The sequence below is a fragment of the Pleuronectes platessa genome, chromosome 10 (assembly GCF_947347685.1).
Source record: "Pleuronectes platessa chromosome 10, fPlePla1.1, whole genome shotgun sequence".
Lineage (NCBI taxonomy): Eukaryota > Metazoa > Chordata > Actinopteri > Pleuronectiformes > Pleuronectidae > Pleuronectes > Pleuronectes platessa.
Window position 1 is genome coordinate 8,153,955 of NC_070635.1, and position 11,949 is coordinate 8,165,903.

At 39.5% G+C, this 11,949-nt stretch overlaps 1 protein-coding gene across 1 annotated transcript; it reads left to right on the forward strand.

The window, feature by feature from the left end:
- Positions 1-4,425: 4,425 nt before the first annotated feature.
- Positions 4,426-11,882, forward strand: LOC128449069 (meprin A subunit beta). The gene is made up of 15 exons (XM_053432071.1): positions 4,426-4,480; positions 4,626-4,703; positions 4,852-4,879; positions 4,980-5,018; positions 5,159-5,187; positions 5,272-5,356; positions 5,667-5,784; positions 6,994-7,169; positions 7,427-7,645; positions 9,101-9,268; positions 9,426-9,656; positions 9,739-10,182; positions 10,308-10,481; positions 10,610-10,715; positions 11,392-11,882. Exons 2-15 carry the CDS (start codon positions 4,650-4,652, stop codon positions 11,468-11,470), a joined length of 1,950 nt encoding a protein of 649 aa, XP_053288046.1. The 5' UTR covers positions 4,426-4,480; positions 4,626-4,649; the 3' UTR covers positions 11,471-11,882.
- The last annotated feature ends 67 nt before the right edge of the window (positions 11,883-11,949 follow it).

The window sequence follows — 11,949 nt, forward strand, 5'->3', positions numbered from 1 at the left end:
GCCTTTAGTTAATAAAAAAAAAGTACAAACAAATATTTCTGAAATAAATGAACTACTGGATACTGGATGTAGGCTATAAAAAACAATACAAATATCTAATGAAAAATATAAATAGAGTCAGAAATCTGCTGTACTGATCAGCTGATAGCTATTAATGTCGACAAAAGTAAACATTAATGATGTGCAATTCTTGTGCGAGCAGCCGCCTGGCTGTTCACACAGGAACCGCATTTCTCAGCGCCGGTTAGGGGGGAAATGACCACAAGTTGAGTTTTACTTGGGGTATAAATATAATGCTAATAACTAATATCTACTTTAAGCTTTAAAAAAGTAACATACACTACCGTTCAAAAGTTTGGGGTCACTTAGAAATTTCCTTATTTTTCAAAAAAGAGCATTGTTTTTTTCAATGAAAATAGCATTAAATTAATCGAAAATACACTTATATACATTGTTAATGTGGTTAATGACTATTCTAGGTGGAAACGTCTGGTTTTTAATGAAATATCTACATAGGTGTGTAGAGGCCCAATTCCAGCAACTATCACGCCAGTGTTCTAATGGTACATTGTGTTTGCTAATCGCCTTAGAAGACTAATGGATGATTAGAAAACCCTTGAAAACACCTTGTGCAAATATGTTAGCAGAGCTGAAAACTGTTTAGCTGCTGAGAGAAGCTATAAAACTGGCCTTCCTTTGAGCTAGTTTGTAAAGGTCACCTCAGTGCACTTTATGTATCAATAAAATTTACATATTTCATGGGTCAGACGCCTTCAAATTATAAGGATGAGGGAAGGGATCTTTGTATGTATTTGTTAATTATATGTGTTATGATGTGCATTTGGGTTTCTGTAGCGGCAAATATGATAAATATGGGGGAAGTGACGTCCAGCAAGGGGTTCTTTGTTTTTTGGTGCGGGTTGGCGGAGCGACCAGAGGTTCGAGGGATCGGCGACCACTTAAAACCTTCATGGGATTTTCTGAAGAAGCGGGATTATTGCCTGAGAGACTTTTAAGGGATTACTGCAAGTATTGAACGTTTTCTGGGCTCCTGGAAGGGGTGAGGACATCGTGGACACTGTTGGGACGGTTTGCGACAACTCACCACGCCACACCTGTTTATCTTTTGTTTGGGGGGACGTCGCTTCGGGATTATGTGATGAACTTGGGGTGGGAGAAGTATTGATTGTTTGCGGGTTATCTTATGATCCGGGGGTCGGGAAATGTTGATGTTTGGGTTTTGTATAAATAGCGTGCTTATGTTTTCATGTCCGACTTTGTTTGCGGGGACGTGTTGATGGGATATGTGGGGGTGTTGTTGTTCGGTAAATACAGATAATCGTACGCAACTTGTCTTGATTTATTTCGTTTATATATATATTATCTTATGTGTTGTGGGACCTATGACCAGAATATTGGTCCAACCGGTGATTATTCGTTTGTTATAAGTTGGGCAGGCGGCGCGCGCCGTACGCATGCGTAGTAATTTCCCCCTGGGGTTTTAAACAGGGCGAATTGTTACAAGTTGAGTATCTGGAGCATCACATTTGTGGGTTCGATTACACTGAGAACTGTCATGTGAAACTCGCCAGTCTATTCTTGTTCTTAGGAATGAAGGCTATTCAATTCGAGAAATTGCGAGAAAATACACACCGTTGTAGAAAATTGTCTACAACGGTGTGTACTACTCCCTTCAGAGAACAGCACAAACGGGCTCTAACCAGAGTAGAAAGGGAAGTCGGAGGCCCCGGTGCACAACTCAGCAAGAAGACAAGTATATTAGAGTCTCTAGTTTGAGAAATTGACACCTCACAGGTCCTCAACTGGCAGCTTCTTTAAATGGTACCCGCAAAACGCCAGTGTCAACGTCTACAGTGAAGAGGCGACTCCGGGATGCTGGCCTTCTAGGCAGGGTGGCAAAGAATAAGCCATATCTGAGACTGGCCAATAAAAGTAAAAGATTGATATGGTCAAGGAACACAGACATAGACAGAGGAAGATTGGAAAAAAGTGTTATGGACAGACGAATCAAAGTTTGAGGTGTTTGGATCACACAGAAGAACATTTGTGAGACGCAGAACAGGTAAAAAGATGCTGGAAGAGTGCCTGACGCCACCTGACCAGCATGGTGGAGGTAATGTGATGGTCTGAGGCTGCTTTGGTGCTGGCAAGGTGGGAGATTTGTACAAGGTAAAAGGGATTTGAAATATGGAAGGCTATCACTCCATTTTGCAACGCCATGCCATACCCTGTGGACAGCGCTTGATTGGAGCCAATTTCCTCCTACAACAGGACAATGACCCAAAGCACACCTCCAAATTATGCAAGAACTATTTAGGGAAGAAGCAGGCAGCTGGTAAGCTGTCTGTAATGGAGTGGCCAGCGTAGTCACAAGATCTCAACCCCCTTAAGCTGTTGTGGGAGCAGCTTGACCGTATGGTACGCAAGAAGTGCCCATCAAGCCAATCCAACTTATGGGTGATGCTTCAGGAAGCATGGGCTGACATTTCTACAGATTACCTCAACGAAATAACAGCTAGAATGTCAAAGGTCTGCAATGCTGTAATTGCTGCAAATGGAGAATACTTTGACGAAAGCATATGGAAATATGGAATCCAGCATCGGTCTCTGATCAAGATGGCGTTGAAGGTTCCTGGAGGACAAACAGGGAATAATAATAGAAAAGCGTGTGTACACACGAGAGAAAACAAAAATATGTATGGGTTAACTGTATGTGTACATGTATGATCCACAGATGAGACATCCATGCTAAGAGGTGTCACGGTTATTTTTATAATTTTTTCTCATTGCCCATCACAATATCGAATCTAAAAATGATCAACTTTGTAACATAGTCTATTCATTTATTGATTCTTGAATTAATTTGTAAATAAATGCATTAATGCATGTGTTTTTCAAAAAAAAAATTTGATTTATTACCATTTCCTTGCCACTTGTGCTCTTCCATGGACCTCAGTGTGTCACTTAAGCGGATCATTTCATTCTGCCACCCTTAGTTGCTTTAAGGTTCTGCATGGAATGAATCCAAGGTGTGTCTCAGACTAAATATCTTTCAGTTCCTGGACTATAATTAGAGCTGTTTTTATTGAAAACTAATCTTCAGTTTCCTTGTAAGAAACTTGTGGGAGTGGTTTCTCGTAAGAGGTGTCTGCTAATTAAAGCGAATAATTCAGAAAGACACCGAGCCACAGCAGCAGCCAGTGTTCCACCCACTAGTGAAAGTGAAAGAGCTCCTGCAGTGTCCCCCATTCACTAAAGCTACTGAAGAGTGAATGAACCTGCTGCCTCTGGCTCCTCACTCCCCCTCAGATTCCCGGTGCTTCGCTGCCGGTGCAAACAGCCCGATTGATTAACATGGGCGCGGAAAGGAGGCGCACAGCTTTTCGGGGCGCTTTGCGGTGCCTCTGCCTCCGTTGTATCCCCGGGGTTAGAGGACAATGGTGTGACGTTACTGCATTGGTTAAAGTATGTATCATGTCATAATAAATCAGCCTCATGTGGCGCCCTCTCTGCATTGTGCGCCCTAGGCAACCGCCTATGTCGCCTATGCGAGGAGCTGCCCCTGATCTGGAACAACATCATGGATGGTAGAGTGACATTGCCATCTTGTCAAATGTTTCTACGGTATTGTTTGCATCCAAATATTCAAAAGCACGATTGGACCAAAGACTTTTACTCCAATATTGCTTTCAAATATTGTGATTTTTATGCATAAAAGTCTGTAACTCCATCCGTACCATGGAGAGACGCCTGGGAGCTAGTTCAGGCAGCCAACTCGAGCTGCGCTGCTCAATTCATGTGACATACAGCATGTGACCTACCTCACTCTCAACAACCATCTATAATACACACCCACCTTATCAGGTGGTCTATTTAAGCAGGGACACATTTTCGATCATCCCCTTTGCTCGCACTGCTGCTGCAGAATTGCGACCAGTTGCTTCAGCCCCTCCACCGCCCCACCATCCACCTGTAGGCTCTGACGGGGGTTTACAATTATTTGCTCATCACTCCCATCATTCCTGTGTAATCATATGGGGGAGTGATTAAGTTGGAGCCTAGACGCCAAACACTAATCCTGTTTGACTGAAATGTAATCACTTAGCAAGTTTCATCAATTAAGAGGCAGCTAATGTTGTGCTGCAATGGAAATGATTAAAAAGAGACGAGAGATCAAACCAAAATATCAAAAACTAAGATGTGGTTTAGTGTTTAGTATAACTTTCAGTGTAATTTGGAAAAAATGAAACAATATAACAATCTGACCTGCCTGCAAGTTGCATGACCACAATTTTTGTCTTCATAGCCTTGACACCCAAACAGAAACTAGTCAACAAACAATGCACGCATGAAATTCTCTGGAAACCGGTTTTGTTTTGCCAGAGAGTCGTCGTCTGCGCTTAAAAGCCGGTAGTTGCTGCCAAGAGCCTCTGTACAGCTGAGGGCAGGGTGGCAGAAGGTAAACATCAGTGGCCTTTTCTATCCTATTACAATGCAAGTTAAACTAACAATTCACTTACACATATTGTAGCTATATTGCAGTACCTTTCAGTATTTTAAAGTTCTTTTCATGGTCCACCTTCTTCTCTGTTTTTTGACTTAAGTGTGGTCCAAGAAATACTGCAAGGATGAAAGTCTTCATTTTCCTTGTGCTGGGCTTGGCCGTTTCTTCTGCAGACACAGTAAGACTTTACTCATTGTTCAACTGCTTTACTGTAGAATTGACCTGAAATGCAACTGAAACTTTTCATGTTGACCAGATGCCTGATGTTGTATTTACAAACAAACTGTTGATGTGTTTAAACTTTCTATTTTTCTTTCTTTTTTTAGGACGAACTAGAAATAATAGACGTTGAGGGTCAGTTGCATTATTTAATTAATTGAACTATAATAAGTAAGAATTTTCACTTTACCAAGCAGCATCTCACATTTCTCTCTCCCTCTCTCTCTCTTTGTAGAAGTTGGTCAACCAAAGGACATTACGGAAATAAACAGGGGTAAATTTTAACATCTTCTCGTCATTAAATAAACATTGTTGGGATATTTGTCGACTTGACTTCATGGGAGAATATGTCAGTAACTACTAGTAGTGATTTTTCTATTGAAATATCAATTTTTGTCTCCCGTTTCATATTAGCATCAAATTTACGTGATGACGTTTTGGAGGTGAGTTTAGCATTTTTAACAATATTATTCTAAGAGTGATATATGTGTATGTATTCATCTTGTGTGACACCCAAAATATTTCAGGCACCAAACTTCCAACGGAGCTCCACTAATGAGGACCGCTATCTTTGGGAATCCCCAGTCCCATATGTTTTGGGAAATGACCTTGGTAAATATAAAATTATCTTGCATGATAATTCTGGATTTTATGTGATATAGGACATCACCTATGACATGTGTTCTCTAGATTGATGTTATGAAGTCTATAACATGTTTGTACACCAGGTGGTAGCCAGCAGTTTAGTAAGCATCTTTAGTCGGAGGCTGTTGCCACATCGTAACCACATTTCACTAGAAAGAAAACCAGAAAGAGACTGAGTCTTTCAGAGTAATGCACTTCAGCAAGTGTACCTCAATCTGAATTTATTTCATCATCTCTTGGATTTGACCTGTGACACGATTCCCTTGAACAATGGAAGAGATCAATGCTAAAGGAGTGATCCTGAGGGCCTTCGACGAGTACAGGCTCAAGTCATGCATTGACTTCAGACCAAGGAACGAAGAATACTATTACATCTCCGTCAGAAAGTTAAACGGGTATGTATTGTGTTTTCTTCCTGACACTTTTGATAGTCAATAACATCATTTATCATACAGAAATGTTATATAACATAATAATAGAATTCTCTTCTTTCCTCTGTCTTATATTTACATTGGAGTCTTTGGAGTGTTCACCAAAACAACAGATATGAAAAGCCACGTGGAGTTTTATTGTAACCAAAGATTGTGTTCACTGTTATTTGCTGGGGGGCCTATCTTATACCTGGTGGAAATCAAAGGGAAATCCCTCATAAGAGTCTTTGCTAGTTTCGGAGTGATGCAGTTTTCATTTTCCAATTCAGCATCTACTTTGCTTAAATGGCAAATGCACTGGTGTCTAAGTACCCATCGCTGTATTGGTCTTAAAATGAGGTGTGGTCACGGACATAACTGGCGCATTGCTAGCTTGTGTTGTGCAATCATGCTTAAAAAGTGATACCATAGAATGGTGTGCCTCTAGGCATTCAATAAATGTGGTTATCAAAATAAAATATAAAACATTAATATTTAAAATATTAATATGAAATCATAACTTTAGTTGGTTAAAGTTACCTCGGGGCACCACCCTTCGAAGAAAGGGAAAAGATAGCCAATTTATTGATTGAGATCAGTCTCATATAGATATAGTTCAATTAGAAGTCTCAATATATACTATTAAATATTATATAATGATCAGTGAAGGTTATGGAGCTCTTGACAGTGTAGCGGTTGGCAAAATTCACTAATGCAACATTAATGAAAGAAAATATGTGAAAGAAAAACATTTATTATGAATATAATAAAGTACTAGCTAAACAAAGATAGGTATGTGAGTGTGGGTGTGTATGTAAATAAGGGTTTTCTCAAAATGGTGGTTGACCAAACGTTCACACTTTTCCTCAGCATGCTTTCAAAATGGTTGCTAACCCCCCCTAAAGTTAACAGGCTCTCCATTTTCTTCTGAAGTGGGGGAGGAGATAACTAGATGGAGAGATATGCACGTGTCTGTGCAAATGTTACGTCAGACAATGAAAGATTCAGAGAGAGAAAGCCTGTGAAGAGCCTTACAAACTAACCTTACTTTCGAATAACTTATAAACACAATATCAGCACACATAACAAACTTATAAATATCACAGAATTTATTGAATTTAAAAACATGACGGTAGTGTTGTAGTCAATGTATTTATTTAATTATACAAACTGATAAGTCTTTCTCTCTTTTAGATGCTTCTCATATGTTGGAAGGATATTTAGCGGACAGCCGCTCTCCATCGGCAGATTTTGTGATTCAATGGCCACTGTTCAACATGAGTTTCTCCACGCTCTTGGCTTCTTCCACGAACAAAGCCGCTATGACAGAGATGATCATGTAAAGATTCTGTTTGAAAACGTCGAAAAAGGTTATATTTCTTGAATTCCTGCTCTTTATATTCAGTGATTTATCTTAAATATATTACAGATGTTAAGGTGCATAAGGGTCCTAGAGTATTACAAATGTACTAATCAATGAATTAACAAATCCATGGATCAAATTGTTTTCTCTAATAATGAATTAATGAGTTCATCTCAACCATCTATGCTGCTCTTTATGTTTTCAATATGGTATATTGTAATTAATGAGTTTGAACAATCAATTTGCTTTTTATATCTTATCTAGGTTTTGAGAACAACTTTGAGAAAGTTAATAAGACAGACAGCACGGTTTCGGGACTCCCATATGACTACAACTCAGTGATGCACTATGGCTCTGAAGCATTCTCCAATGGAAACGGGTCTACAATTGTCACCAAAGATCCAAAGTTCCAGGATGTGATTGGTCAAAGACAGCAACTGAGTCCAATCGATGTTAAGGAGCTGAACCGCCGCTACAAATGCAGTAAGAGCTTGGTGTTAAAGTAACTACTAGATGTTTTGGGAAAGTGTGTTTCAATGACTAAAATCTGTGAAATAATACACCTATAATACAAAATCCTCTTTTATCCACAAGAGTACTTGTTGACATTTTAAATTATATCTGAAAATGTAATTATTCTATTTTTCAACCTGCTTATCCCTTTTTCTTGAAATATGTTGCCAAACTAAGTTAATAATATGACCATTATCACTTCCCTGGTTGAAGTTTGAAGCAGGTTTTGGCAACTACAATGAAATAAAATGTACTTTTTTACTTTATGGTGGTTGCTACCTGCCCAACCACAAGCAATTGTTATTCGTTTGTATATTAACTATTTCTTGCCTGTGACTAGTATTTCCTTTGGTGCTCCACTGGATCCAGTGCTGGACCCAAGATAGACGAGACATTTCTTCCAATATGTATGATAGGATTACGATGCCGATGGAGTGGTGGGTAAAGTGTCTGAGGCCACAACATACTCCTGGAGTTTCAGGGGTACACAGTGTTGCATCCAAATCAAATACAGTTGAAGTAACTGGTGAACACTTCTTCAGATGTAATAAAACAGAAAAACTTAACATGCCTCCATACTGCTCGTGTGGTGTCATCAAAGGGTTCACATGACCCGACATTCATATTCGACTCGAACCGGTGTCATTTAAACCATGTTTTTAGCCCAAATGTCTCTGATAGCCTCCTCAGAACCAGCTTCATGTACACACAGGTCCCTCGGAACACCGCACACGAGAGCCCGAGAGCACGCGTGGGGGGGACGTTCCTGTGGCTACGTCCACTAGCCTAGCCACTTCAAGTGGACTTTTAGGCTTACAACTTGCGGACACTTGGATGACACCACACCAATAGTTTTTTTATCTGTTGTTTTATTAGGTCTGAAGAAGCAGTCACTATGTAATTCTGTTTTATTGGATTTGGCTGCAGCACTGGACTCAAACCCTTCTCCAACCCCTTCATCAGCATAATAGTGAATGGATAATGAGTGAATTTTTTATTTTTCAGTGAGCTATCCCTTGAGGTCTGACGTTAGTGTCAGGCTACGAATATGCAGTTACTTGTCAGCTTATAGCCACATAACACAGTACATTACATACAGTTACAGGTTCCTAAAGGGGACCTATCATGCAGTTGTTGTTAATGCAGCAGAAAAGGTGTCTTGAGATAATCAAACAATGCAAATGAGATCACTTTGATCTCATTACTTATCTTTCTTCAATTTTGTTGGTATAGCAACAATTAACAATGTACATTATCTCAAGGCACTTTACATAGTGAGGTCAAGAACTTAAAACCCAACAGTTCCCACAATGAGCCTTTCAATCAGCACTTTGAAGACAGGGGAGACACCAGGAATGGTTGTGTAACCATCATATTTAGTCAGAACATGGTCTTAAATGCTTTGTTCTTCGTTCACCTCAACAGATTCAACCACTGCATTTCACATGTTCTGCAGCTTCTCTAATGGAAGCATGTGTGGAATGAACACCTGCTCACACAGTGACAATGACAGTGGCTGGGAAATGGTAAAACAAGCACAAGGGGGTCCTGAAACGGACCACTCCACTCTACCCACTGCCAGCAGTAAGAATGGTAAGAGTTCAACATTTTCTAAATCTACATGTTTTTTTTGTATTCTCTTCTTTCAAGTAGAGCGAACATCTTTCTTGAAAGTAATGTAAACGTCACATATATGATTTACTTAAATTATACATCATATTTTAATTATGTTTGTACTACAACATTCTAGGTACAGAAGAAGGTTATTTCATGCATGCTAGCACAGCAAGAGGCGAGGAAGGTAAAACCTCACAGCTGGAGACCAAGATGATGGAGCCAACCAGGGAGTGTCATGTCCAGTGTCTCCAATTCTATTATTACCACAGTGGGGACGAGTCAGACATACTGAACATCTGGATCAGAGAGTTTGACGATCAATTCGACTCTGAGGGAACCCGCCGCCTCATGGGACAGATCACTGGTAATGTCAGACTGTGTTATTATCAGTCTCATCTAAATGGTATGCAAGACTCTGATTGACTGTGACCTTTCCTTCCCTCAAGGTCCTCAAACATCTCACTGGCGCATCCATCATGTTTCCCTGAATGCCACCAAGAACTTCCAGGTGGAGTTTGAGGCTCGTACAGGAGCAGGGAACTCTTCAGGCGGTTTCTCAATTGATGACATCAATCTGTCCGAGATCGAGTGTCCACATGGGTCCTTGCAGATAGATAATTATATGGAGAGCAACAACAATAAATCAATCATCTACAGCCCACGGCAGTACACCATAGACGGCTATGCCTACCGTATAGCAATACAGTTTAAGGGATTTTACTTTTCACTGAGTATGCAAATGTTGTCAGGCGAAAATGATGAGAAGCTGCAGTGGCCTTGCTTACAAAGGCAAATGACTCTACGAATGCTGGATCAGACCACAAACTTACAGCTGCACATGTCAGCTGAAAGAAGTTTCACCACTAGCCCATATGACGTCAACAACTTAGGTAAACCGAAGAAAACATGAACCATTCCTTCTAAAAAAAATATGCAATCCCCACTTTAGCACATGATATGCCAGTGTTTCCTCCCTGGCCATGTATATTTATTGTTCTATCCTTTTTGGAAACAGGTTTAAATCTGTGGGACAATCCTCGTAGGAATGGAACTGAATTCGTTGATGAGAATAATCAGACTGCCTTTGCCGGACCATTGTCGGGCCGCACAACTTTTGCATCTACTGATCTAATTCAATCCAGAAACTACGTCAAGGGAGACAGTTTGATTATAACCTTCAGCTTCCAAGGCAAGTTGATTTAAATCATTTTCTCTGCTTGGAATTTTACACCAAACATATTTCAAGCATTTAAATCAATTAAACATTAAGTTGAAGTTTTGTTGCATGCTGTTACTAAATTATTACATTTTTTCTAGATCTCAATCCCTTGATAGATGAAAGTGCTTTACCATGTCCTGAGCTGGCACCAGTGAAGATTGCACATCCTCCTATGGATCTGGATAGTGGCCCATGTGTACCACGGTAGGACATTGAGTACATGAGCACTGAATTATATCCTCATTTAAACGTTTTAAAGAAAGTTTTAAAATATATACTCACAAATGTTAAACTTGTTGAATAGTGAACTTGTAAAAGCTTCATTTGATGCTGCTTAGGGACTTACAGAAAGGGGTCTGTCTGGGTCTGTTAAAGGTTCAGTTAGTAGAATTAAGTGACGTCTAGTGGTGACGGTTCACGATGCAGCGGAACACCAATAACTTCAGCTTCCCCTTCCAAACATGGAAGAGAACCTGTGGTAGCCTTCAGTTGTCATAAAACTCAAACAGTGTTTAGTTTGTCCAGTCTGGGTCTGTACAAAACCCCGCTCCCAATGTAAATATAAAGTGTTTAAAGATTAAGGACCCATTCTAGGGTCAATTAGGGAATCTAGGGAAATTATTAAATTTAGATGAAACACACCTGTGAAAACATCACCAGGATTATTTGATATTCAATTACTGTCAATAGATCCCTTTTACCTAAATCGCACAGTATACCTTTAAGCAAGGAAATTAAATAAATTCTTAAAATAAGGGAAGAACCAGAATAAGAGTATAGTTGGAATTTGTCTTGTGCTAGCTTCAGCAGCGAATCAATTGTCACTGTTAAATCCAGCACATATTATTTTAATTAATTAATTATTTTCTTTCTGTTAAAGCATCTTTGGCTTCTCTCCTGCAATGGTGGCTTCTCCTGTCCTCACCCTGCTGCTCGCACTGATGCTTTCAATGCCATGATGGACAGGACCAGCCATTTGCCTTGATTGCTTATTAAAAAAAAAAAGAGGCTGTACTGGGAGACACTGGTCAGGGATACATAGTTCATTCAGACCAGAGCCTTGCTCTTGTGTCATCAACAAGTGAGAATTGAAGAAATGCCTACAATTAAAAAATTGCATTGTGTGGTGGGATCGTATACTTTAGTTATTTTTGCATGCAAATTATCATTTATTGATTATTCTTGAAAATATGTTAAGTGTTTTTTGGGATATCATGTAATACTATCTTTCTTTAAGGATAAAGATTAGAACATATACACAATTACTATAAGCTTACTATTGAAATACTGATGGATACATGTTATTGATAAAGATACTAATTGTGTTGTTTAAAAATGTCTTTACTTTAATAAAGATGTGGTGGTAATGGAGACTGGTCCTGGCTCTTGACTCTTTGGAGGAATCTACCTCTATTTTTTAGTTGAATTTTATTATAGT

Coding starts and splice junctions, on each gene's coding strand:
- LOC128449069 (XM_053432071.1), top strand. CDS start 4,650: ATGAAAGTCTTCATTTTCCTTGTGCTGGGCTTGGCCGTTTCTTCTGCA. Junction 5,188..5,271: donor TACGTGATGACGTTTTGGAG/GTGAGTTTAGCA, acceptor AAAATATTTCAG/GCACCAAACTTCCAACGGAG. Junction 9,269..9,425: donor CACTGCCAGCAGTAAGAATG/GTAAGAGTTCAA, acceptor ACAACATTCTAG/GTACAGAAGAAGGTTATTTC.